The 26,596-nt window shown below is 39.1% G+C and overlaps 14 protein-coding genes across 14 annotated transcripts; 8 read left to right on the top strand and 6 right to left on the bottom strand.

Moving 5' to 3' along the window:
• Window positions 1-117: 117 nt before the first annotated feature.
• On the top strand, window positions 118-1,455 carry PRP24 (U6 snRNP complex subunit PRP24; the record flags this gene model as incomplete). Its single annotated transcript, XM_056230517.1, has 1 exon — window positions 118-1,455. One exon carries the CDS (start codon window positions 118-120, stop codon window positions 1,453-1,455), a length of 1,338 nt encoding a protein of 445 aa, XP_056084427.1.
• A 160-nt stretch (window positions 1,456-1,615) lies between these two features.
• On the bottom strand, window positions 1,616-2,548 carry PPA2 (inorganic diphosphatase PPA2; the record flags this gene model as incomplete). The annotated part of the gene is made up of 1 exon (XM_056230516.1): window positions 1,616-2,548. One exon carries the CDS (start codon window positions 2,546-2,548, stop codon window positions 1,616-1,618), a length of 933 nt encoding a protein of 310 aa, XP_056084426.1.
• A 360-nt stretch (window positions 2,549-2,908) lies between these two features.
• Window positions 2,909-5,782, bottom strand: RSN1 (Rsn1p; the record flags this gene model as incomplete). The annotated part of the gene is made up of 1 exon (XM_056230514.1): window positions 2,909-5,782. The coding sequence occupies one exon, from the start codon at window positions 5,780-5,782 to the stop codon at window positions 2,909-2,911; it is 2,874 nt and encodes a 957-aa protein (XP_056084425.1).
• Window positions 5,783-6,375: 593 nt separating this feature from the next.
• Window positions 6,376-7,749, top strand: SKDI13G3940 (uncharacterized protein; the record flags this gene model as incomplete). The annotated part of the gene is made up of 1 exon (XM_056230513.1): window positions 6,376-7,749. One exon carries the CDS (start codon window positions 6,376-6,378, stop codon window positions 7,747-7,749), a length of 1,374 nt encoding a protein of 457 aa, XP_056084424.1.
• A 119-nt stretch (window positions 7,750-7,868) lies between these two features.
• On the bottom strand, window positions 7,869-8,483 carry CUE1 (Cue1p; the record flags this gene model as incomplete). Its single annotated transcript, XM_056230512.1, has 1 exon — window positions 7,869-8,483. The coding sequence occupies one exon, from the start codon at window positions 8,481-8,483 to the stop codon at window positions 7,869-7,871; it is 615 nt and encodes a 204-aa protein (XP_056084423.1).
• Window positions 8,484-8,764: 281 nt separating this feature from the next.
• SAP30 (Sap30p) lies at window positions 8,765-9,331 on the bottom strand (the record flags this gene model as incomplete). The annotated part of the gene is made up of 1 exon (XM_056230511.1): window positions 8,765-9,331. One exon carries the CDS (start codon window positions 9,329-9,331, stop codon window positions 8,765-8,767), a length of 567 nt encoding a protein of 188 aa, XP_056084422.1.
• A 259-nt stretch (window positions 9,332-9,590) lies between these two features.
• On the bottom strand, window positions 9,591-10,532 carry SKDI13G3910 (putative endodeoxyribonuclease; the record flags this gene model as incomplete). Its single annotated transcript, XM_056230510.1, has 1 exon — window positions 9,591-10,532. The coding sequence occupies one exon, from the start codon at window positions 10,530-10,532 to the stop codon at window positions 9,591-9,593; it is 942 nt and encodes a 313-aa protein (XP_056084421.1).
• Window positions 10,533-10,887: 355 nt separating this feature from the next.
• Window positions 10,888-14,055, top strand: TPS3 (trehalose 6-phosphate synthase/phosphatase complex subunit; the record flags this gene model as incomplete). The annotated part of the gene is made up of 1 exon (XM_056230509.1): window positions 10,888-14,055. The coding sequence occupies one exon, from the start codon at window positions 10,888-10,890 to the stop codon at window positions 14,053-14,055; it is 3,168 nt and encodes a 1,055-aa protein (XP_056084420.1).
• A 368-nt stretch (window positions 14,056-14,423) lies between these two features.
• Window positions 14,424-14,885, top strand: TIF11 (translation initiation complex factor eIF1A; the record flags this gene model as incomplete). The annotated part of the gene is made up of 1 exon (XM_056230508.1): window positions 14,424-14,885. The coding sequence occupies one exon, from the start codon at window positions 14,424-14,426 to the stop codon at window positions 14,883-14,885; it is 462 nt and encodes a 153-aa protein (XP_056084419.1).
• Window positions 14,886-15,366: 481 nt separating this feature from the next.
• On the top strand, window positions 15,367-19,620 carry TRM732 (tRNA methylation protein TRM732; the record flags this gene model as incomplete). The annotated part of the gene is made up of 1 exon (XM_056230507.1): window positions 15,367-19,620. The coding sequence occupies one exon, from the start codon at window positions 15,367-15,369 to the stop codon at window positions 19,618-19,620; it is 4,254 nt and encodes a 1,417-aa protein (XP_056084418.1).
• A 352-nt stretch (window positions 19,621-19,972) lies between these two features.
• Window positions 19,973-21,634, top strand: ROY1 (Roy1p; the record flags this gene model as incomplete). The annotated part of the gene is made up of 1 exon (XM_056230506.1): window positions 19,973-21,634. One exon carries the CDS (start codon window positions 19,973-19,975, stop codon window positions 21,632-21,634), a length of 1,662 nt encoding a protein of 553 aa, XP_056084417.1.
• A 574-nt stretch (window positions 21,635-22,208) lies between these two features.
• Window positions 22,209-24,611, top strand: PET111 (Pet111p; the record flags this gene model as incomplete). Its single annotated transcript, XM_056230505.1, has 1 exon — window positions 22,209-24,611. The coding sequence occupies one exon, from the start codon at window positions 22,209-22,211 to the stop codon at window positions 24,609-24,611; it is 2,403 nt and encodes an 800-aa protein (XP_056084416.1).
• Window positions 24,612-25,115: 504 nt separating this feature from the next.
• On the top strand, window positions 25,116-25,298 carry COX7 (cytochrome c oxidase subunit VII; the record flags this gene model as incomplete). Its single annotated transcript, XM_056230503.1, has 1 exon — window positions 25,116-25,298. The coding sequence occupies one exon, from the start codon at window positions 25,116-25,118 to the stop codon at window positions 25,296-25,298; it is 183 nt and encodes a 60-aa protein (XP_056084415.1).
• Window positions 25,299-25,667: 369 nt separating this feature from the next.
• On the bottom strand, window positions 25,668-26,231 carry GFD1 (Gfd1p; the record flags this gene model as incomplete). The annotated part of the gene is made up of 1 exon (XM_056230502.1): window positions 25,668-26,231. One exon carries the CDS (start codon window positions 26,229-26,231, stop codon window positions 25,668-25,670), a length of 564 nt encoding a protein of 187 aa, XP_056084414.1.
• Window positions 26,232-26,596: the final 365 nt, after the last annotated feature.

The following is a 26,596-nucleotide window of genomic DNA, read 5'->3' as shown; positions in this document are numbered from 1 at the left end:
TTTTTCAGGCGGGCATACAGTAGAAACAATAGTTAATGTCAATATTAAAAACCCTTTATATTCCAATGAAAGCGAATAAAACGATAAGCAACTGCATATATTCAAATTAAAACAGTGATGTTAGAATATGAATGCGACACTAGGCTAGGTTCAAAACGACCCTTGAGTGAAGATGCCTCAGTAGCTGCAACGTTAACTTCAAAGAGGGCAAATGAAACTCCGACAAGGAATAGAGAATTAACAACTGTACTGGTTGAAAACTTACCCAAGAGCTATAACCAAAGCAAAGTTCAGAAGTACTTTAAAGATTGTGGCCCTATTATACAAGTGGATGTGGCAGATTCGCTGAAGAAGAGTTTTCGCTTTGCACGTGTTGAATTTGCTAGATATGATGGAGCTCTCGCTGCATTGACCAAGACGTATAAAGTTGTTGGCCAGAATAAAATATCAGTCTCTCATTTGATAGACTGCACGTTATGGATGACCAATTTCCCGCCAAACTACACTCAGCGAGATATAAGGGCTCTATTTCAGAGCATTAATATAGTTATTTTGAGTATACGGCTACCCAGTTTACGATTCAATACAAGCAGAAGATTTGCTTATATCGACGTTACTTCAAAAGAGGACGCAAATACCTGCGTGAAAAAATTGAATGAACTTGAAATAGAAGGCTATACATTGGTTACTAAAATCTCTAATCCCCTCGAAAAGTCAAAACGAACCGATTCTGCTACGCTGGAGGGGCGGGAGATTATCGTACGAAATCTAAATACAAAACTGCTCGACGAAAATGTTCTTAGGGACTCATTCGAGCAATTTGGTTCCATTGAAAAAATCAACATTCCTGCTGGACAGAAAGAGCACAGCTTCAACAATTGTTGTGCATTCATATATTTTGAAAGCAAAGACTCCGCTGAAAAGGCTCTCCAGATGAATAGGACTTTGCTGCACGATAGGGAGATTTCTGTTAGCCTGGCGGACAAAAAACCATTTTTAAAAAGAAATGAAGTCAAAAGGCTTCTTACATCACGCAACAGTAAAGAACTAGGATCGCTAGCATGTTTATTTCCTCTTTCAGATAAGGTTTCGCCCAGCCAAATAGAAAAGTTTCTTCAAGAAGAGATACACGTTGACAAAAATCAAGTTGAGAAGGTGCTTCTCGTTGGCGATTTTAATGGCGCCATCGTTGTATTTAGGGATGAGAAGTTAGCAGCAAAGATACCAATGATAATAAATGGATCTCAATTCCAAGGAAAAGTTATACGATCAGGCACTATTAATGATATGAGAAAATACTATAACAACCAACAGAATCATAACGTAAGGAGGGCGAAACCTAGCTATACACACATGACACAGAAGACCGCAGTTAATGAAATGAAGAGTAATTTACCAAATAAGCAAGAGCAAATGTCCAACGACGACTTTCGCAGGATGTTTTTAGGAAAATAAATATTAACAAAGCCAAAAGGTTGTGTACCTCAATGAGAGTGACGCTCGTATGATGTATTCCAAAACTGCCTTTTTAAGGCACTGATATATACAGGTGAACCACATTCGATACAGCGGAGGTTACGTAATTAAATAAAATGAAGCCTTTAATACTTAGATATTAGACATAATGCCATTTTTCCACGTCAGGTGGTATTTGAGAAGGAGGTTCAGTACTATCTTCGAGTGTGACACCCTTGCCTGCTCTTTCAGTATTAGGCAGATTTTCATACTTATTTTGCAATGATCCTGATATGAGTTTCCGCCATGAGTCATGACAGTCCTTTATAATTTGGATGGTATTATTGGAGTCCTTATACTGTTCACGAAAGGCAAATTTATTTAACGGCTTTCCTGCTGGAACCTTGTACTTTCTAAACCATTCTCTAGTAGCATTCAAAATTCCAGGAAAATGTTTCTCAACATTTTCCAGGCTATTAATTTTGGGAGATAAGGGGTCGTTTACATCAATTACTATGATCTTCCAATCCAATTCTCCATCGTCAATCAAAGCCAGTGATCCTAATACCTTCACCTTTTTTATGGAACCCATCTTCAGAACATCAGAGCCAATTTCGCAGCAATCAAGAGGGTCATTGTCACCTTTCAAAGCCACGTCGTCACTACCCAACTCGTGCTCCATCGTTGGATCCTCCCACGTTTGTGGGATAGCACCATAGTTGTGTATATAGCCATGATATGGGAAGATGTTATTTACAAATCTAAGCTTACCATTTTTTGTATCTTGAATGATCGGATTAAATCTCAACTCTTTAGATATTTCAAATTTTCCAGTTGTCCATCTTGGCACCTCAACTATCATGTTTACAGTCTTTTCGCGTTCATTTAAATCTAGGGGAATATCATGGAAAAACGAGCCAACTTCTCCATTTTGCAGTATTACATATTTCTTGAACCCAATAGTATATTCGCTGCCTTGTTGAATGGTCCTGAACTGTCTATGATTACGAGCGGATAATATACGCAATGTTTCTTTTAATCTTCCTATTGATCTACTGTTGCTGATCAAAGTATTCATTCGTAGCAAACTCATGTTTGTGTAGTAGACAGCCTGGGGTAGTTCAAATTTTCGGGAATACAAACCTCAATCAGGCCAACTGACTGGACCTTCTCTGCTGCGGAGTTTCTCCTATTTAATCTTCACAAATGACGAAAAAAAAAGAACACTGTAATATTCTATATTTGAAAAAAGTAAACATTTATTCAGTGACAGTACATATTAAATGATTACGTTGATATATTAGTATTATAGAAAATGATTGGAAAGAACAGTTTATAAATGTGTTGAAAAAATAAATCATGGTTGAGCGTTATTTCCAGCTCACTCCCAGCAAATGTACAGTTCAACCATCAGATGGGGGACAACAGCTAAACAAAGAAGGGGTATTACCTATTAAACTGGCGAACGATTTTCTTCCCCTTTATAGTTGAAATCCGCAAATGGATCACCTTCCTCTTTAGCATCTTTATATTCGTCGTTTGAACGATGTATTGCCTCATCTGCATCTTCACTTTTAACTTCTTCATAAGAGGGCGGTATGTCACGTAGTGTGAACTTCAATTCCTTATCGATCGCAGCATTTTCATCCGTCATATCCACGACACCGGCTACATCTGAAATCAAGGCCTTGGAAAATCCATAAGGATCTTTAGGGATCCATAGTACCGGACATTGTGCACTCACAGCCGGATAGTCATAGGCATGAGCAATGTCAAACTCATTTACTTTTTCATCAGGATCAATCAAACCATAAATTTCAGGCAACCTGCTCTTTAAAGCTTTGTAGGAGTAGTAGATGTGAGGTTTTAGGAACCTTTTCCACCAAGGTGCTGAAGGGATATTCATTGTGTCACCATCTGCTAGTAATGGAACGTCTTCAATTATATTTTGCGCATCTATAATGTGTCCTGCGTTTACTTCATTGGCCGGATTGAATTGATACTCAAATGTGTTTTCACTAAATAGACTATTATCAACTTGTTGTTCTGTAACTGAGTCAGTCCTTTTGTGATATTTCTTTATTGGAAATTCAGGCAGTTCTTTGATTCCATCCATGTTGATATTTGTACCAAAATTATTTTTCTTTCCTATGCCTTTCCCTGTGCCCTGGTATATATTCTTGAAAGAAGGAGTGTCCGATACACCATCTAGTGGTTTCATTGTATCGACAGGTACAACCTTTGTTAAATGATCAAATGCAGCGTTTAGATGTAAATGGATAAAAACTGTGACACAGAGGCCAATCACTTGTAGCACGATTGGGCCCCAACCTTTACCAACAGCGAAAAGACCCAGTAGGCAGACTTGACCAATGTAAATACCAACAATAGATTGAAACAAAGCTCTTGGGTAGTAAATACCTCTCCCGTCTGGTGACTCCTGAAAGACGTAGGTCAAATTATATAAATATGCCACATACAACAGGAAGAATGAGACTGCGCCGAATAATAAAATCATGGGAGAGATAATGGCGTAAGAAAAGATGATAACTGTCATATTTGTATAAACTGGGAAAATCGTCCCCCATTGCATACTTGGTAACCCAGAAAAACGATTCCACTTCTTTCTAACGGTACCATCCAAAAGAGCACCCAAAGCGTAGAAAAGAATTAATGGCACGATTTGTAGAAGAGCACCTGATGAAATGGACAGACCTTGCATAATAACATATGACATAAAGAAATTAGAAGCCTTTGGCAAATTGGAGGCCAGCAAATCCATGGCTTTTGAAGGGTCTTGTACTATTTTAGTCACGACAGATGTAGCGGCAGAAGATATAGTAATAACCAAAAACACCTGAATAACTTGAAAGGCAAAGTAAGCCTGTTGAGTGAAATGTTCCACATTTTGCTTAGAAGGAGAGCCTTGGGCGACAGCCATAGCTCTAATGAATACTGGCAGAAAACTCATTAAAACAGCCAACGCTACGGTTGGTGCTAGAGATGTTAACAGACCCAGTAATGGCTTTGGTAATTTGTAAATAAACTTCAACCAGGGAAGCTTATTGGTCAAATACGTAATATTGGAAATCATACCAACAAAAGCCACAGGAAACGACCATAATAGGACCAAAGCGACAATTACTGCAGAAGAAGTAACTCTTCTACCTAGCCTTTCCCACCAGAGCATTCTCAGATTAAACCAGACGATATTGGATGGTTCAACACCAACACGCGCTGGGGTCATGAACAGAGGTGCATGATATGTAGTAATCTGAGAAGCAACTTGGGCTTGATATTGAGACTCAAATTCTACAAAAACAGAATTGAAAGGTTGTGCATTTTCGTGATTCTCTTGTAGTTCCTTCACTTGCGCATTCAATTTGGGTAATTCTTCCTTGATGTAGCTTATGGTGTCCACCTTCTTACCAAAAAAGAATTTGGCAACCTTGTTGATTTTATGATGTGGCCTTTTCTTATCGGGAATGTATTCAGAAATGTTATCAGATATGCATAGTTGAGGATTCTTTTTGTTTAGTTTCTCAATTTTTTTCAATGCTGATTTCATGTACTGGGTTACAGCACCTTCCAGTTGCAGGGCCATACCATCTCTCTTCTTGACCATAGATTCGATATCACCGGAACCTCTGGCAATCCAAACTTTCTTAACACCATCAAAGAGTTTAGAGAACTCTTCTTCACTCAGGTACTGCTTAGGAACAGTTTGGAAAAGTACGGTTCTGGAGGATAGTTTTTTAGCATAACGAGGAGAGGCCAGCACGGCATGTTTCATAGAAGTGTAAAAATACAGTTCTCTATAGATAATGTAAAGAAAACCCCAAAAGAAAATCCACCCACAAAAAACATGGCCGAAATATCTGCCACGGTGCTTAACATTTTGATAAGCCAGCTCATTCAGTCCGGTTTGAGAAGTGCCTTCACCACTGGCGTTGAGAGCCAATAAGATGGGAAATATGTAAATGATAGACACTGCGCAATAAATGGAAATGATAAAGAGGTATCTCAAAAAGAAGTACCCATCCAGACCGGCTTGCTGGATGATGAAATTGTCCGACTTCTTCAATAAAGGCTTCAACCATTGCCATATTCCTCTTGGTAGTGGTTCTGGCTTCTTCTCTTCATTGGTCAGATCGAACGACGATTTGGGCTCATATATCCTTTTCAGTTTCATACGTAGCAGTAAGAATGCTACGATGAAAACACCAAAAATAGCACCATTACTGACCAAAGCCGTGACAACTTGTTGGGTTGACGTGTCCGTGCTAGAAGCTGTGGCAGTACTGTTAGTACTGTTGCTACTATTCATGTTATCCCTCTGTCTCTGCTGCCTGGCCGTGTTTTTTATGATTACTAGTAAACCAAAAAGATACCAAGAACATAGGAAGGTACATATATGTAGTGTGAAAAGGAAAGGGAAGAAAAAAAAACGAAAGTTTGATTACGAGTTTATTATTAATAATATTATACAACCAGGCACGGGATAAAACATAAAGGACAAGTGCCAAGCCATGCGGCTTTGCTGTTAGCTATCATGGCTTTTCTTCCTTTCCCACGATAAAAAACAACAGGGAATGAAGAATTTTTTTCGACTACAAAACCAAAATTGGCCCATAAGGTCTACAGGGAAGAAACCTTAAATCCGAAACTAGAAAAAACGGTGCCTTTGCTAAGAAAGTATCGTAGCCGATGCTGGTTTTCCTGTAATGTCCGCTGTGGGAAATGATTCGCGCAGCGCAAGTCACGGAGACGGAGCCGCAGAACTGCAGGCTGTGCTCGACGGGTAATGGAGATAGAAGAAACGAGCCGTAAATCAGGTCTTCTTTCTGTAGTGTAATGGAAAGAATAAAGAATGTGAATTATAAGACGTGCTGCCTGTCTGCATAACTCCAAACGAACGTGATGGAAGAATTGCGGACCAAAGAAAACATGTCCAGCAGAGGTGAAGGTCATTGTGTCCTAGAGAAATGGAATAGTTGCGCTTGCGAGTTGGCTGTGCCCTCAGAGGTTCCTGAGCATGCAATTAAGAAGTTGCACATATACGATTTCGACAACACGTTATTTGCTACGCCGGGCCCCACAGAGCAGCTGTATACACGCGAGCTGCTGAATCTGCTAACGTCGAGCGTGCTACCGAATGGGGGTTGGTGGAATGAGCCGGAGTTTCTGCGGACTGCTATCAAGACGTCGAGTGATCAACCCAGACGGTTTTCATGGAATGAGGAGATTGTCAAGTTGGCAGAGAGGTCATATCGTGCGAAGGACACAGTCTCGATCGTTTTAACAGGCAGAGAGGAGGGCAAATTCCATGAACTAATACAGTATGCTCTGCAAACAGCAAGAGACCATTGGGAATGCTCACCAAATGAGTTTAGGTTCAATGCAGTCTGCCTGAAAAAGACTTCGATGTCCAAGTACACGAGTGAATATAAGAAGGCCCTGATGCAGGATTTTTTGGAATACTACCCTTCACTAAGGGAGTTGACCATCTATGATGATAGAGCGCATCAGATAGAGGCGTTCAAGTCATTTTTCCGCTCCTTGGATCTGCCTAGTTTGCAATGGTTTGCAATTCCCGTGCGACCGTTCACGAAGTCCCTACCCAGGGAGCAAGAGCTCAAATTGATAAGGGAAATGGTGAGTGAGAACAATATTCAGGCTTCTAGTTCTTCAAAGAAGTTTGATTTGGCATGGACTCCAAAGCAAATTGGCTACATGCTCAACATGAAATCACATCGCCTGTTGTCGATGGAAGTCATAAAGATTTTGAGACGAATGAGAGGTAGAAGAACGTTCAAGCCAAAACTGTACGAGTATCCCATGTATATACCCTGTGCGGAACCTGGTAAAAATATCCCTGCGCTTGAAGTTGTTAAGATATGGTCAAACGACGGCGCCTGCGCTGAGTCTGAGGAGAAAGTGCAGCGCACTTTACAAGAATTCCAGCAGCAACAGTCTGGAAGATGCATGGTTCGTTTTCAAGTCACCGACCTTGCTATAGTACCGTCGACGCATCACAACAAAAAGAAACCCTTGGAAGTCTATTTCAGGGCCACGCCCGAGCCAAATAGATACACCTTCTCGTTGTTCCCAGAATTCATAGTCACGGGTCATTTCTATACCAGAGATGAAATTGAAGATATAGAAGCGGTCACAAACCGTCTGACAAACTCCAAGAAGGCTATTCGCTGGACCCCCTTAGACAATGCCATTCCCATAAAGACATCCTTTGAACAGTTTGACAAATTGGCCTCGGTCCCGTATATTCACGATTAATAGTTACATTTTTTTCATTTTTTTGGGTTATTTATTTAGTCACTTTAAATAAGTAAACACAGATATACGTTTATGCGAAGTAGGCGCATTTATGGATCTTCCTATAAGCGTTCACGGGTTTAAGCCAACAAACTTTGCAAATCCTTATCATTTTGCAGTTTCGTTTCTAGATTCTTCCTGGCCTGCCAAACCAACAATTTCTTTCTCTCTTCGATGTCCAGATCTTCAAAGTTCATGTGACTCATGTCTTCGTTGGGGTTCACATGGAATTTATCCAGCAGGTTCTCGGCACATATCATATTCTTCTTTCTAGGGTCGTTGAATTCTCCCCCAGCGGCAGCGTTGTTATTGGTAGCCGCACCGTTGGCGCCAATTGCCGCTCTGGAAGGTTCAAACCCGGGTGGGAAACTAAATTCATCGCCACGCAGGTATTTTTCCACAGTTTCTTCCACTGAACCTGTGTTTTCCAAACTATATCTAATTTGCTCAGGGTGTAAGTTGGGGGCAAGGTTCTGCACTGTCTCCACCATCTGGGTCGTCACGGGATGACCCCCGTTGGCTCTATTCGTCCTTCTCAGAGCACTCTGCGTGGGGCCCTGAGGACGTCCATGTGCGTTAACTCCCGTAGTGGACAAGCGTTGTGCTGAGGGATGCTGATTACTTTGAAAGAATTTTCTCAGAAATATAACCCCGAACACCAGAACCAGAGTGATAAGCAATCTCGAATCCTCCATGGCCAAAAAGAAAACTTATGTATTTTTAGGCGGTAATGCTATATGACGCCTCTTTAGCGATATGGCTTGATGACCATTGTCCACCCAATGGATCAATTAATAGACTTCTCAATTACGTTAGATCGTTTAAAATGGCGCGACAGCTACCCGCACCGAATATAAGAGCGACGACACACCGAATGGATTACTGGTAAATAAAGAGGTGTGACTCTCCATTTCGAAGCGTTGCCGTCTTAAAAGGCTTACATATGTGTGTACATAGGGGATTACTCCACTGTTGGTCAGCCCCGAAATTCCATCTTGAATTTTTTCTTCTGGTTTTTCACCTTATATATGAATTGCGGTATGCAGTCAGTCTCTTTAATGGAATGCTCATCGAAATGCCTTCTCACCACATTGGCCAGGTCCTTCTTGTGTATTCTTTTATCGTGCTTCTCCTGGGTGTTCCTTCTGTATGAATATGTCTTTGCGCCCAGTTCGGAGCCCAAAAGGTATCCCTGCAGTGTTAGGCTGTCGGGGACGTCCAATTGAAAGTGGTCCTTGTACCTTCTCAGGAATGCATCTGTATACTCTTCGAAATCCATCGGATGGCTCTTGGGGCGCAAATCAGGGTGGTTGTCGGTGATATGCGTCTCTATGAGATTCTTGATGTACTGTTGCTGTGCTGCTGTGAGTCTTTGCTTTCCGTTAGCTCTTCCGTTAGAGACAGGCCCGTTTCCGTTGTTGCTACTGCTATTAATGTTATTATTGTTACTATTGCTGTTATTATTATTATTATTGTTGTTGTTGTTGTTATTGTTGCTGTGTGCGTAACCACCACTCTGGGAAGTCCTTCCTCTCGAATCCATTTCGCTGTTTGTGTTAATTGGTCTTGCCGTTGTTCTCTTGTGCTACACCCGTCGTTTGGAATGTCAGATTATAGAACGAATTGCACTTTCACAATGGATCATACAACCGCTTTTATGAAGTCTCAATCATATTATGAAAAATTTCATTGTATATAGAAAAGAACGCTTTTCCCCTCCGGAACGGCGTTGCCTGGATATAATATATGCACGGTGAAAAAGATAGAGCAAGTTTATGTAACCTTTCTTAATGCAGCGGCCTCTACTTAATGAACTTCCGGAAGTTCTCGTATATATGCAGTGCGGTGTGCGTGGTATCCAGACTCCCGTCCCATGCTTGTGCAATTTGTGCGTTTAGAAACTGCAGCTGCTCTGTGAGATCTCTTTGGTATGACGGATCTGGGTTGTCAATGGGGAAGTCTGTTTCCGTAAGTATGCACGTTGGGGGCAGGCTCCTGACCAGGGCGTTGCCGTCTTCTGGGTTCTTGAAGTTGATGAATTTTGACAAGCTTACAAAAATACGATCCGAGGGGAATTTCTTGAGCCATTGGCCCAGGAGCGTCTCCTCGGACCCTGTGTAGGAATGCAAGCATATCTTGACAGATGGCCACGGCAAGAGCTCTTCGTTGCAGATATCATTCAGCCTGCCATGACATTTTACGTCGTGTATAGAGATAGGCCTGCGGTTGTCTCTTGCCAGTTGGCAAAATCGCCTGAATACCGCTTCTTGATGCGATACTTTAACCTTCACTGTAGTTAGTCTGGCCTTCTCGCCTTGCATGTAGAATCCGGTTGTGGGAAGCCTGAAAAGCTTATCAAGGCCGATCTCTCCAATCACGCTAACTAACGTGCCATCAAACTCCTCGCTTATATAATCTTCAAGATCTAGAGGTTCAGGAAGCACCTGAACCAAGCTGCTGAACTGTTCCTCGTTCTTATATTCCAGTACATCTTGGTAGTGAGAAAGCTTGTCGCGTCGATATCCCACATAAAACAGGTGACTGTACCAAGGATGGACACCAAATCCTACCCATACGTTATCCTTCCTTAAACCGTTCCCAGCCAGTTTTTTTAGACTGCTCCAGTCGTAAGGGTTTGATGACATGACGCATCGCAACGTGCCCTGGAACCCTCCGTCATCACTGCCGTGTGTGCTATCCGGATCAGTGAAAACGTGGCAGTGCGCATCAACAAGCTTATCCATTGCTTAAATGATCTGGTTCGTGCTTCATTTTAAATTCACTAGTCTTATAGTTAGCTGTCGACTTAAAGGGTTCTTTCTGCCCTACGTAATCAATTGTTCTCCTTGTTTCGCGCGGTGCCCCTGGAATTGAATAATTCCCTTCAGCACGCAGCAGCAGGGACTTCAGGGAACATCGAGCAGGGGAGCAAACATTCAACGGTACTGAGTTCAAGACACGAGCTTTGGGTACCTTACTTATTCCCATCCATTCGCTACTACAAGAGGATAATAAGAACTCCATCGCAGGTCCTGGCTTTATATTTTTTATTGCTTCGCTATTCATAAAACCTAAAACCAATAACCACAGTCAACCTCAATGACTATTATCGTTGCTTCTCTATTCTTACCATACACGCCTCAGTTCGAGGCCGATGTAACGAATTCGGACACTGCCAAGCTGGTCGAATCAAGTATGATCAAAATGGACTGCAATAACCAGGAATTGGGCAATAACAAGCAAGAGAGAAGTAGTTCTGTGACTTCGGCCAATTCTCATTATATCGGTTTGCCACAAGAGCCTCAGATTAACGGTGAACCTTTGCCTAGAACCACTGTAGGCTCGCCAGTCACAGCAGTTAACTACCGTAATGAAATGGAAATGCTCTCTTCCGAGCAATTCTTGGAGGAGTTGACTGCTAATGCCACTCATGCGGCTAACTCCGGTATTCCGCAATCCAATAAGCCTGCGTCGTCCACTTCCACTGCTCAAAGGCCTTCAGTGGAAGAGTTTTTCTCAGCTCCCTCTGCTAGAGTCTGCTCCCCCGCTCAAGAGGCTTCTGCTTCCTCTATTTCCGCCGGTCATGCGACGTCATCTCACCATAACGACTTGAGCTCTAACCTCATGAAAAGTCCTAATTTGTTGTTCGACTCCCATCCATCTAGGGCTAGAAGCTCATCCAAGAGTGCCGTGATTACTCCGGTTTCCAAGAGCGTTCCAGATGTCGATCCCGCCGTCGTAGATGTCGCGAAAGTAAGAGAAGAATTTCAACAACAAGCTTCCTTGCCCTCCATGAAAAGAGTTTCTGGAAGCGCTGCCGCTGATTCATCCAGTGGTTCTGCAGGTTCTAACTTGAGGTATTCTGAGAAATTCCACGACAACTTTATTGAAGATACTGACAGTGAGGATGACATTGATTCTGATTTGGAGACGGATGCTACCAAGAAATACAACGTTCCTAAATTCGGTGGCTATTCCAATAACGCGAAGTTGAGAGCATCTTTAATGAGAAACTCATATGAACTATTTAAGCATTTGCCATGGACAATAGTCGACAGCGATAAGGGGAACGGGTCGTTGAAAAATGCGGTTAACATTGCAGTCGCTGAAAAGACCGTGAAGGAGCCTGTCTCCTGGATAGGTACAATGGGTATTCCTACTGATGAGATTCCTCACGAAGTTTGCCATGAGATTTCAAAGAAATTAGAAAAGGATTTCAATTCGTATTCAGTGGTCACTGATGATATCACGTTTAAGGGAGCTTATAAGAACTACGCCAAGCAAATCTTGTGGCCTACTCTGCATTACCAAATACCAGATAATCCCAATTCAAAGGCATTCGAAGACCATTCCTGGGACTATTACCAAAAGGTCAACCAAAAATTTGCTGATAGGATTGTCTCCGTTTACAGACCCGGTGATACTATCTGGATACATGATTATCATTTAATGCTTGTTCCACAAATGGTGAGAGAGAAACTGCCCAAGGCTAAGATTGGATTTTTCTTACACGTTTCCTTTCCGAGTAGTGAGGTGTTTAGATGTCTCGCTAACAGGGAAAGAATTCTTGAAGGTATCATTGGTGCAAACTTCGTTGGATTTCAAACCAAAGAATATAAGAGACATTTCTTGCAGACTTGTAATAGATTACTGGCCGCTGATGTCTCCAATGATGAAGTCAAATATCACTGCAAGATTGTTTCGGTAATGTATGCGCCAATCGGTATTGATTATTACCATTTGACATCTCAGTTGAGAAATAACTCTGTGCTTGAATGGCGTCAATTGATTAAGGAGAGATGGCACAATAAAAAATTAATTGTTTGTCGTGATCAGTTTGATAGAATTAGGGGTCTTCAGAAAAAAATGTTGGCCTACGAAAGGTTTTTAGTAGAGAATCCTGAATATATCGAAAAAGTAGTTTTGATTCAAATATGTATCGGCAAGAGCTCCGATCCTGAGTATGAACGCCAAATCATGGTTGTCGTTGATAGAATCAATTCTCTGTCTTCGAATATCAGTATTTCTCAACCAGTGGTCTTTTTACACCAGGGATTAGATTTTGCTCAATATTTGGCATTGAATTGTGAAGCAGATGCATTTTTAGTAGATGCCTTAAGGGAAGGTATGAATCTAACATGTCATGAATTCATCATCAGTTCATTTGAAAAAAACGCACCTTTGCTATTATCTGAATTCACCGGTAGTTCTTCTGTCCTAAAGGAAGGTGCTATCTTAATTAATCCATGGGATATAAATCTTGTGGCGCAAAGTATCAAGAAAAGTTTAGAAATGTCCCCTGAAGAAAAAAGGCGTAGATGGAAAAAATTATTCAAATCTGTGATTGAACATGATTCGGATAATTGGATCGCCAAATGCTTTGAGTACGTAAATAATGCATGGGAGTCCAATCAAGAAACATCTACCGTTTTCAATCTTGCTTCAGAAAAATTTTGTGCTGATTACAAAGCTTCCAAGAAGCACCTATTTATTTTCAAGATTTCAGAACCTCCAACGTCAAGAATGCTCTCTTTGTTAAGTGAATTAAGCTCTAATAACATAGTTTATGTTTTAAGTTCATTTACCAAAAACACATTTGAAGGTTTATACAATGGTGTTCTAAACATCGGTTTGATAGCCGAAAATGGAGCTTACGTAAGAGTTAATGGGTCATGGTACAACATCGTGGAAGAGCTGGATTGGATGAAAGAAGTAGCCAAGATTTTTGATGAAAAAGTCGAAAGATTACCTGGTTCCTATTACAAGATTGCTGATTCTATGATCAGATTTCATACAGAAAACGCAGAAGACCAAGACCGTGTTCCAACCGTGATTGGTGAGGCTATCACGCATATTAACACTTTATTTGACGATAAGGATATTCATGCTTATGTACATAAGGATATTGTCTTTGTTCAACAAACGGGGTTGGCCTTAGCTGCTGTTGAGTTTTTGATGAAATTTTACAACAGTGGCGTGAATACCACTGATAACAGTAGAATATCTCTATCAAGAACATCATCTTCGATGTATGTTGGCAATAATAAGAAGCATTTCCAAAACCGCGTGGATTTTGTTTGCATTTCCGGTTCAACATCACCTATCATCGAACCACTGTTTAAGTTAGTTAAACAAGAAGTTGAAAAGAACAATCTAAAATTTGGTTACACTATTCTTTATGGTAGTTCCAGATCTACCTATGCCAAGGAACACATCAATGGTGTTAATGAGCTTTTCACAATTCTTCATGGTTTGACAGCCGCTTAAGCTGACATTATTTTTTTTCTCATACTATTAAGGTTATCTTCCTTTTCCTTTAGTTTCAGTTTTTACGAGCGATTATAAATAAAAGTACGTATCCTCATACGTATCTATATACAGCACGATAAATTAAGAACAAGTTCCAATTACAAAGAAGATGAATATTTATTATCGCAGCTGCTTTTGTAGTCCAGTATTATGATCGTTGCATACGAATAGCATTATTTTTCACTTTTTTTTTCATTTTTCTTTCACCGCAAGAAGTAATAGTGAAAAGGTGAAAAAGCTTCAAATTAAGTCTGCGGAAAGAAGCTTCAAGTAAGGAAGTAGTTGTATTTGTCATAACTTCAGTATAACATAGAGCCAAGTTCATCATGGGTAAGAAAAACACTAAAGGTGGTAAAAAAGGTAGAAGAGGTAAGAATGACTCCGATGGTCCAAAGCGTGAGCTTTATTACAAAGAAGAAGGCCAGGAATATGCTCAAATTACCAAGATGTTGGGTAACGGAAGAGTCGAAGCCAGTTGTTTCGACGGCAACAAGAGAATGGCCCATATCAGAGGTAAGTTAAGAAAGAAGGTCTGGATGGGACAAGGTGATATTATTCTTGTCTCTTTGAGAGATTTCCAAGATGACCAATGTGACGTGGTCCACAAATACAATCTAGACGAAGCTAGAACACTGAAGAGCCAAGGTGAACTTCCTGAGAACGCCAAGATTAATGAAACTGATAACTTTGGTTTCGAATCTGATGAGGACGTCAACTTTGAATTTGGTAATGCTGATGAAGACGACGAGGAAGGTGAAGATGAAGAACTTGATATTGATGACATTTAATTCAATCCAGATTAGCGTTTAATGCGTCAAAAATCCATAATTTATTTATAGTTATATTTTTTAGTCCATCATGAGAAAGGGTTTTCTTATTACCTATATAGATATATTTATATATAGATAACAAAAAAAGAAATAAAAATGAAATACCTTAAAGCCGTTTTAACTTCATTCGCTAGGTTTTGCTTCGAGAAAAATTTAGTCTGAAGCATTAAATAAGAGTTTTAGTGAATCATTTTTTTGCCGGTTCACTACCTCTTGTAGAAAAGGTATATTGCAAACACTTTTGTATTTGACTTTGTTCTTTATGCTGCGGTCACAAATGTGAGCTTTCCTTTTTCTCCATCAAAAAATTTATCTAGAAAAGCTAAAATAATACTGTGCTGAAAAAAAAAAGCTCATCGCAGCAAGATAATAGCATAAATCGTAAACCTATTCGACACCGACCATCACCGTTAACTTTTAGAGTTTAGGAAACGTGAATATGGCAGTACAATTACCCAGCCAGCATTCAGAGCTTTTCCGAATCAAAGAGTTTTTGATAGCTAATAATCCAGCAAAGATTAACAATGAAAACAAAGATCCTATTCTAACCGCAATTGAGCAGGATTTCAGGTATCTAATCCAATATATTAAGGACGGGCTACCAAATTTAAGTGATTCCGAAAGGTTAATATTTCCAGACACATTTTCAATCTGTTTGTTAAGAAGTTATCAAATAATTACAAGCAAAAAAATCGATTCTCAAAGATATTTATCGGCTGTAAAGAAGGACCTTTTAACTGCCACAAATGCAAATATTATCTTTGAGTATGTGCTTGATTTTTGGGCTGATGGCGGAGCACCACTGATGAATGCATTGAGAGATTTGTTTGGTAAGCTACTGAATCTGTTGAAAATTATATACCCTATGTCTGTCCTGAAGGACATTCTATTCAATTGGATGAATGAAATTCTAGAAGTACCTTCTACGTTACGCGTTCAATATTACTTAATTGATGCGCTTTCTTCTGACTTTGATCTCTACTATATTTTAGAAAAAAAGCCAAATTTCATTGATGATTCCTTTTCTTTGATGGGTTCCGATTTATTAGCAAATCCTGTTGGTAAATGTATTGTCAGCTTATTGTTAAACATTTACAAAAAGCATTTTGAACAAAGCGAAGATTCTGCGGAAGAGTGGATACAATTGTGGAAAGCTTCAGCCATGAAATTCATCCATGACAGCCAATATACCAAATCAATAAATCTGTATGTTATGATTCCATTATTCAAAAATATGCCAAATACGGCTTTCATCCGTTTCCTCGAAAGTGTACCTGATAAGGATCCATCACTGCTGCTTTCACTACTAAAAATCGGCCAGGAACTGGGAATCGAAGAAGAGCCATTCCATGATGACAAGTATGCTACTATAGATTCCATTGATGAACTTGTAGAGCAAGATGAATTTAAACTCCAAGTATTCGAAATACTGACCTTTTCATCAAAAAAATCGAAGCCTATCCATCCCTTCGTGTTTAAAGTCATCAAACAGTATTTAAACGTATTCCTTGTCGATACTGAGGTTGAACGGAGAAATTCCTTTTGCAGTTGTATGAAAAACTTCATATTCAGGATTAGAGACTGTACGTACTCTTTGTATAGAGATGCTAGAAAGCTTAAGAAGGCTGTGAAATTTCCCGACGAGCAGAAGGAAAAATTGGCGCAAGTTGAGGAGGCCCGAGTCTTTTTGACTTGGCTATGTGATTCCATCAAACACCAATTGGCACCAGGTACTTTATATCAAGCAACTGTGAGCTCCTTAAAACTTTTGCATATTTTGATTAGGTCTGGTGTCGATAAATCTACTCCGCAACAGTTTTTAGATAACCAAAACAAAAGAGAATACCCATTTTCTATCTCCATCTTACAAGACTTCACATTTTTGAGATTGCTTATTGATCTTTTAGTCAATAATTATGCTGACGTTCGTGAACTATCCAAAGAAATGTTATATATTATGATTAGCGCTGATAAATCCAAACATTTCTTGAACACATTGGATATAAAATCTCTGAAGGTAAATGCTAACTCACTTTTAGACAATTACGAAAGAGGCGATGCGGGAGCCACGGTATATGGGTTCATATTCACAGTTATGGGTTCACAAGGAGGTTTCGTTGACAACACCATCGAGGTATTATCGCAGATGATACAAGATCTGCAAAATGACAGCATTGGTTGTGCAAAAAATTCAATTGGCGCACACTTTGCTGCACTACGCTTGATTTTGAGTGGGTATAATTTTGAAGAATGCCGCCAAGATGCTGCAAATATAGTCTCAAAATCAATAGATCTTGTGTTCAAAAACTGGGAGGCCACAAAAAATGTAGTGTGCCATGATTCAGCAAGGGGAATATTGCCCGAAATGTTTGTCGATTGCGGGATTCCGGATCAAGTGATAATTAGCCATGCATTTAGAGCAATTAAAGAAGCATCATGTTTGATTGAAACTATACTAAAAAGATTCCCCTTGACAAGTAATCAGCTAAATCGTATCGGCAACTTCCTTACTGTTCAGCTTTCTAACATTCGTCATAGCGGTGCCTTTCAAGCCGTTCTACCAGGTCTGAAAACATATTGTCTTCGTTGCCAGGTTGAATCTCCCGTTATCTTGGAGGATCTTTTGAACAAGAGCATAAAATCTCTAGAATCTAGAAATCAACATATTACAAGAAGATCTGGAGGCTTGCCTTTTTTGATTACAACCGTCTTGAGCGCGGAAATAACCAAGGGAAGACCTTTGTTGCAAAAAACATTCGAAGAACTACTCTTGGTTGCAAAACTACCGGTTCCTCCCCATCAGGATAAGTTTGATCTACCACAGGTTAATGCTATCAATTGTATAAACGCAATTTTTGTTGAGCCCAAGCTGTCTGAACATTGCACACCACTTGTTTCTGACGCATTAAAAATAGCCTTATTTTATTTTGACTGCGATATATGGGCTTTGAGGAATTGCTCAATCATGTTGTTCACTTCCTTACAAAACAGAATTTTTGGAAAAGTGGGTAGAAGCGTCAGTGCAAAGTTATTTTTCACTAAATATGCCGGCTTGAGAAATCTGCTTTTAGATATTTTGAGCATTTCTGTTGCTCAAAATTCTAATGGGGAAATAAAAATGTATGAAGTTGAAAGTATTTTCTTGGTCCTTAATGTGCTACTTAGATTGCGGCCCACACCCGGTTATACTGGTCTAAACGAATTTGGTAGTTTGATTTACAAATTTTTAGCCAACGACAATTGGAAGATCAGAGACATGGCATCTAGAGTATTGAATTCACTATCCGAAGATCTGAAAGAAGAGACAAGAGAATTACTTGATTTGGCTTCTATTCACAAGCAGAATCAGTTACATGGACACTTGCTAGCGCTTCAACAAATGGCGCCACGATACCTCACAGATAACACTGATATCGAATTAGTTCAAAGCATATTTGGAAGAAAGAAAGAGTTTTTACTAGAGAACGAATGCATCATTACCAAGACGGCCTTCTTAGAATTAACGTGTACTATACTAGAAAAGAAGTGTATTGTACCTAAACCAACCTTGCAAGACTATATCAGAACTTTAGGAAATATATTTATCGTCGAAAATAATGAGTTCGTGGTCAGCGGTAGTAAACAGCTGTACCTTTCCAAAATTTTACACATCCTCTTAAAATATGAGAATAGTATACACTTCCATGATATTTATTTATTGGGATTGTGCTCACCATTTTATGAAGTTCAAATCGGAACACTACAGCATATGGACAATAACTTTGACTGGGATACTACGAGAAGCTCAGAGTTTTTCGAGCAACTACAATCATTATTAACAGTTGGAGACCTATTGCCTATGACTAAAGCTTTAGTTGTAAAAATTCTTTCCAGAAAGCAAGGTGCCTTATCATTAGCCAATTGTACCGATCTCATTAAGGAGGATAATGATGAGGGGACAAAACTTTCTGCTGTTCGATCGCTGAGCGCCCATTTGTCTTCAGAGACATTTCAGCAAATATGGAGTTTGATGCAAGATTCGTTTTCCGATTCTTCCTCCAAAGATTTCAGACTAGCATCTTTGGAGTGTTTGATTGCTTATCCGGAAAGTTATAGAAACATCAAAGTGTTGTTGCAATTGTATAACTTTCTATGGGACGATGATTCGGAAATAAGAAAAAAGGCTTCATTCTATTTGAACAAAAACTTTCTACAAGCTGTAAGCTGGGAATGTAACAAAAACACCGGTGTAACCGCTCTTACCTTTACAAAAAAGATCGTAGACATTTTTGCAGGCCCTGATATAATAGAAGAATTGTGCTCACAACTGTTTCAATACCTCAATGAATGCGATATATTTGTTGCCAGAAAATCAACGGCAAATATTCTTTTTACTAAAGAAAAGGATAACCAGTTCATTGATGAACTTCAAAAGGCAATGCATCTGCTAGATATGATAGAAAGAAGTACCGAGAATATTCCCACGCGCTATAAGGACGAGATATCTCACTTAAAGGATGCCCTATTACAGTATTTTAGCAGCGAGAACTTCAAAGACTGTCCCCTTGGCTGGTGTTCAAATACTGAGGTGTTTTCAAGGATAACAGTCTTGAAAGCATTAATTCAATGCTATTTTCCTTCTGAGTATGACGGCTTTATTGAAGAACTGACCAGACATCGCGTTCATCCCTTGATCATCGATTATCCCCATTAGTGAATAAGTAAGATCCGCGGATGTGTATTTTTTTATACGTCTGAGCCAAGCTTTGAACGTTTTATAGATAGATCTTGACATATAGCTCACGGCGAATTCATAAAGGCGCGATTACTTCCGTTTTTCATACAGTGATACAACTCACTTTGATTCCTCACGGCGATAGTTTTTACTTTCGGATTGTTTCCACCTCTTTTTCTTGAAAATTTCATTCATGGATAGGAAATTAAACTTGAAACCGCAGCTTGAAGGCAAAATCATATTAAGCCCCTTTCATTCATTCTCAAGCCAGCCAAGGTTGCTATGGGGAGAGTAGTTGTCTTCACATGATATAAAAAAGCACAACTGACAAATGGCGTTCCAAGATCTAGATCTATTTGTAATATTATCACATGCTTCCAAATACCTCAATCAAAATGACTTGTTGAATTTGAGCATAGTTTCCAAAAAAGTCCACGATATAGTCGCCATCCCGCATATCTACCACAATATTCACATCACTAAAAACCCTGTTTTAAGGACAAGTAAATGGTTCTTGGAAGGAGGAAAGACCTATGTGAGTGGTTATAGGTCAGTTTTGAAGACTGGCGACAAGAATGACATCTTTTTATATGATAGGGTTGAGAAGTTATTGGAGGCATCCCATTTGAAATCTATAAAACAATTGACGATAGATGATGACTTATTTCACAATAGAAAGGAGGGACTGCAATTATTACAAAGATTGGTGGATGAAATTACTGAATTGGACCTATTGGAAATTCTTGTCATAAAGGATTCTGAATTGTTTGAGATGTGTTCAGAAAAGTATTTTGAATTAACAAGCTTAAAGAACCGGATAGTATATGGTGAAAGTGGATTTAATAACGTCAGGTCATGGGAAAATGTTAAAAGTTTAGAATGGAACTTATCCGCATCGCTGGATTTGCAAAACATGATAACCCCCGAAGTGGGAGGGCTACTATTGAAGCATTTAGATGGAGGAGAACTAGAAATCAAGGATGAAGCGTATTCAAGCCTGAGAGTATTTGAGTACTTCAATTTGCTAGACATTCGTTTGAGGAACCTACGTCGCTTGAAGTTTAATCACGTTCACAAACAAGGTGATGCGAGTACAGTTTCCATGAAGTTGTCTTCTCATGCTCTGAAGGATGCGGTGAATCTGTCCAACCTCAAAGCCCTTGAACTAGAATTTTCATGTGAAGTAAATGACTGTGAATGTGATGATGAATTTCTTCAAGACCTAGCTGGTGAGTTGATCTCCTTAACAAGCTTAGGATTCATCGAGAAAACATTCACTAAGCAAGGATACCACTACATGGACGAGAATTGGGACTTGGTCATTAATAAGTTTATTATGAATTTGCCTAACGTGAGTGAAAACTTACGTCTACTAAGCATACGACATGATCCACCTTTAAATGGTAATGGAACTGATACTGTCGATGGAAATTTACTTCGTCGTAAGAAACTCTACGAAAAGGTTCTTCCAAAGCTGACTTCATTAGAGACAATAGTGGCCCCAACGGTATTGCAGTCCATCACCTCATATGAAATGTACGCATGCGACCTTCTATGGAATGGCTGCAAGTGTGAGTTCTGCTCCAAATATTTGCCACTGTTTGATAAGTACATCATGAATCATCAATACTTTTCAATCCCAGAAGCTAGGTACTTGGATATTATACCCATAGTATTTGCTGCATATACTGGAAGTTCCCTAGCCCACAGGTTTGAGTCTCAGAAGAAGTGGGATTTGGATTTATTACAGTACGCTCCGGAGGATACTAATTGGAACTTTCATGGCTTTGAAAGAATTCATCACTTCGCGAGCTATGAATGTTATTTTGACGAATCCTCATTTGAGCCCTTGGCGACTATCATTTCGCATTTTTTTTACCCTTACATGAACTATTTGATCAAGATTTTACCGAATCTTCGCCAAACTATGTTATCAGGAATCTACTTCAGCGTGAATCCAGCATCGCACACTTACGAATCTATTTATGACTGAATAGTAGGCCATCTGATGAAGCCGGCTGACCCAAGTATGTAAGTTGGGATACATAGCGATAATTATTCATATATTTTGTTGTAGTAAATAAGATTTACCCGGTGTCAGTTGCGACCTTCGAACAAAACGATTTATTTCAAGAAGTTAGGCAAATTCAAAAGAATGAAGGATGAAAAACACCATAGATAGGCAGGCTGCGGTACACCGTCGAAGGATCAAAACGGCTGCTATTGATTCATTTGGCTTCTTGCTATTAACTTTTCTTTTCTGTGCCCTAAAGCTACTAGCTTGGAGCGTGTTACAGGGAGATTCGACATTTACGAGCGTTGCGCCAAGGGTCTACTATTCCCCTAAACTTTCAACTCAAGGACCCTATCCCAATAATTAACTGAGGTTGATTTCTTTACTGTGTCTATCCTTTCACTTTTTTGCTTTTATAAAATTCTATCCGGTATAGAGCATTTTTATGTTGATCATAACTTTTCATGTATTCCATTAATTTCAGCACAACTTTGATATCGTCAAATTTTTTATCACAACCAATTAAATTTAAACAATAGCTGACAGGAACTTGATGTTACAAAGGAGATTTTTATCCTTCTGTGGTATAAAGAAATTACTTTACAAAGGAACTGATAAGGTACTACATTCCGTTTTCTTCAAAATACGATACTACTCAATTGATTTCATCAAGAAAAAACATAAAGAAGATATTGAGGATTGGGTTAGAACACAATTGAGAGAGCCCTCAATAATAAGCACTGTATGTGAACCTCAAAACAAACTCGACTGGACAGGTTCCATAAGCCATAGCCCGAGTGGGCTAGAGGTTCTGAGAAATCAATATAATATAGTGAAAGACAAAGATTTTGAAATACTATGGAAGCAGAAATTCAAAAGAGCGGATCCAGATGCATTAAGAACGATTATTAACCTGTCTGCTAGCCAAAAAGTGCTGTTTTCTATTGAACAACTACTGCTCATAGTATATTCGCTTCATTTTTTAAAATGTGATTACGATATTGGACGAATATACGACACGTATGAGCAATTCATGCCTTTATTAGCAAGTCGCACCGATGGAACGACATATGGGAGGTTTATCGAGATTATGCTGTTGGTGCAGAATAATTTACATCATTTTGATAATTGTGAGACTTTATTTTCAGAGTATATCAAATATTGCAAAGTAAACCCTCACATGATTTCATTGGGATTAAACTCTTTCACAAGAAATAACAATACTCAATTAGCCGTAGAGTTTTACACACAAGCAATTACCAATCCTGATACTTTCCCCATCACCGAAAAACAGCTTTTTGAATTTCTCCGGTGCATGCAAGGATACTTGGACATATCTAATATGAAGCATGTCTTTCATCTGTGGCTGAAAGTGAAGTGTAATGATGAGGAGCCTTCCTCGACTGATCTTCCCTCGTTCAGAACTCTCGCTTTAATGCACAAAATGTTTCTAAGGTTCCCTAGTGCGGATGAGCTGAAAGATTTTTTGACTAATCCGGTGGTTTTGAATACGGGATACACTTCTAGTGTGCTATTCGACTCAGTTGAGTTTTGTCACTCTTTATACTCCATTAAGGGAAGTAAGGAGAAGAGTATTGATGATTCAGCAATCATGCAAAAAGTTGACGAATTCATGATAAGATTAAATGACGATATTCCAACACGGAAAGAACTTTATATGTCAGTGGTTAAAGCATACGTCTCAACAAACGATTTTGCAAATTTAAAAATCATTTTGGAAAAAGTACAAAATGACAAATATGTCGACATAGATGGTTCTTTCCACTTAAGTGTTTCTAGGTATTTTGTGAACACCAATAAATTCGAAGGACTTTTCAGGTATTATTACACCATCGTCAAAAGTGCCGGTAATAGAACCCGATTGCGGCCTGCTTTTATTCAGCAATTATGGTCCTGTGCTGTAAACACGTATCCAATGCTGACGAAAGAAATTACTAATGACATATTAGTGACACTGAAAAAGGACCAATATACCAGAAAGCTTACATGGGTAAATTCATTTTTACAAGAAAAGGCCCATATTCATACCCAAAAAATCAATGGCGGAGAGGAGTCTTCGTTATCTGGATTCAGTGCAGTTGATTTCGAAAGGTTTCGAGAATTCAAGGAAAAAGTTTTTCACAATGATGTGTATGGAGCAGAGTTGGTAGTTTCAAATAGTTTAAAAGAGGGCATTACACCCCAGTTTTCTTTTTTATACTCTGTTTTGACATTGTGTTTGGACAATTCTTTAACCAATTTGGCACACGTAGTTGATAGGATACTGAGAACTAAATTTTATTATGTGCCATTGAAAGTCGATATATTATGGTTAAAATGGGACGTCATCTCAAGTTACAGGTCATTTGAAAAACTGCCAGTTGAACGCTTAACAGAACTGGAGTTCAAATTAAAGGAATTTGAGCAAAGCCATAAGAGAGAGCTATCAGCACAGAACTATTTACAACTTACACAGATCTGTTTTCATACGCGTGATTTCAAATATGCCTGTTACTTAATATCACAGGCTAGAAAATTTTTGGATGCTTCCAATAACAGACAGTGGATGATGTATTACATGACGTCCTTGAAGTTAGCCGCAAGAATGCATGAAAGCGAACGATTCAGTAGGATTTTAAAGGACTGGAATAGTAACCATAGGGCCAACCTAATTACTTCCGGCTGCATTAGACAGATCAAAGGATTTATGAAATACTTCGAGAAAAGATCAGCATACATTTCGACAGCCACTTCCTTTGACGGTAAGGAAATTAAGAGCCGGATTGGCGAATTGGTGGCCCGATATGTGGATTACAAGTTTCAAGGACTAGAAAATATGAAAAAATTAACCAACTTTCTCAAAGAATGGTTTGATGAAGAGATTTCATTGTTGAAAACGGAACAAAATAAAAGGAAAAGGGAGCTTTTCAAAGAGAATAAAAGAGGGGGAATTTGACCATTTTTTTAGGTTATTTCCCTCCTCCTTCGCTCACGTGTAAATATTATGTGTTGAAGCGCTACCCAAAAGGCCCCTTGCATGCCAGCCTGCATCCTACATTTGTAGAGACATCGTCTTGAAAGCAAGATCTGACCCGTTGTGTTTTTTTGTCTTGCGATCATTTACTCATAGAAAGCATCTTTATTAGTTTAGTTTATTCTTCATACCCTGTAAATATAAGTGCATATAATGACTATCGTCCAAGCACGACTCACATTGCTGACACTTGCGATGCCTTTATTATGCGTCTATACATATTAGTGTCAGCGAGAAAAAAAGATAGCACTTGATTGGCTGCGTCGCGCATCGTCCGAGAAATCCGGGCTGGTAGGGGCAAGACTAGAAAAAAGCGGATAGAAATAAAAGATGCCTTATTTATTCATTTCACGAAAAGATAAATGCTCGATATATTGTACTAACAAGCAAGGAGATTAAGAAAAATAGGCAAAACTATAATAAGCAATGGCCAACAAAGTTATTCAACTACAGAAAGTATTCCAATCATCTGCCAAGCCTCTATGGTGGAGACATCCTAGATCAGCATTATACTTATATCCATTTTACGCCATCTTTGCAGTTGCCGTTGTTACACCACTGCTATACATTCCAAACGCTATTAGAGGTATTAAGGCTAAGAAAGCATAGATTAGTCAAATATCAACCGTTCATGGCATCTTTATATTTGTTCTTCGATATTTAAGTGTTTATCGTCAATTCCCATCATCCAAAACAACTTTACTTGAAATAACATGAAAACCCCCATTTATTTATATACATAAATATAATATTCTAAAAAATAAGGAAACTAATAATCGAATCAGCACAATCTTCTCTCTTTAGCTTCCTTGCGAAGATATAGAGCACAATAGTCAGGGTTTTGTGTGCGAATTTGTTATTGATTGGATGTATTCAATGTTTTTTTTACTATATAACGTATGTCTGGTACATACCATATAAATATAATGTCTCTTTAAGTAAAAGGTGCTTGAAAACGTATATGCGAAGAAAAAGGAATCATATTTTCAAAGAGGTTTTCAAACGCTGAAGAATCAGCTCTTCTTCGTCGTCGTCAACCCAGTTGGAGTTTCCCTCATCGTTCAGAAAATCCATCAGCACCTGCTGTTGTTGTTTATTGTGGTGAGTCTTCTGCAATATCTCTCTTTGTTCTTCAATTTTCTTTTTTAACAGTTTCATCTTGGAAGGACTATCCGATTTAGATTTTGTTTTAGCAGGCCTATTCTTGCTAGGTGATATTGGTGGGGGAGACACTTCAGTAATCTTCTGAGAAAATGGATTTATTGCTAGTGGATCAGTCACAGGCGATATTTTACCCTGGCTGCGAGTTCGGTTCTTTTGCTTAATAGGCGTTTCTTTTATTTTATTTTTTGTCTTATTTTCACCATTTCTTCTGTTACTGTTCACTTTGTTCTCGGTGTCTTTTCTCCTATTGTTTGATTTGCCTTCACCACTTCCTTTATTGTTAATATTCTTGTTATCGGTATTCCGCCTGTGATTGGGCTTCTGCTTCTTTACTGGTTCTTTGTCAGGGGCATCGGCCCATATAGATTCTAAAGGCATCGCAAACGGCAAATATGAAAGGTCAATACGTTCTTCTTTCTGCAGCAAGAAATTATCGTTCGTCTCCCTGTCAATGAGTAGCTGAGCTGGGCTTGTCGATACTTCGCATTTTTTTAAATATTCCTTCGCCTAGGAATGCACGTGCGGTCTTAAAAATGCCTCGCCACAAGGAACAATAAGAATAAGAACAATAAACAAGGCCCAGAGTCTCTGATGATATATACGATACCACCCACTCTTTCATGCATTCGCAGTGTTTATTCTGAGCAAGATTTAGAAAAACAACTTCATCTCTTTTTCTTTTTTTGGGTGGTGTCTGCGATTTTTTCAGTGTGTAAAGCATTTTACCAGGCATTACTCTGAAA

This window comes from Saccharomyces kudriavzevii, assembly GCF_947243775.1.
Source record: "Saccharomyces kudriavzevii IFO 1802 strain IFO1802 genome assembly, chromosome: 13".
In the NCBI taxonomy this organism is placed as follows: domain Eukaryota; kingdom Fungi; phylum Ascomycota; class Saccharomycetes; order Saccharomycetales; family Saccharomycetaceae; genus Saccharomyces; species Saccharomyces kudriavzevii.
This window is presented reverse-complemented; position numbering and strand designations above follow the sequence as displayed.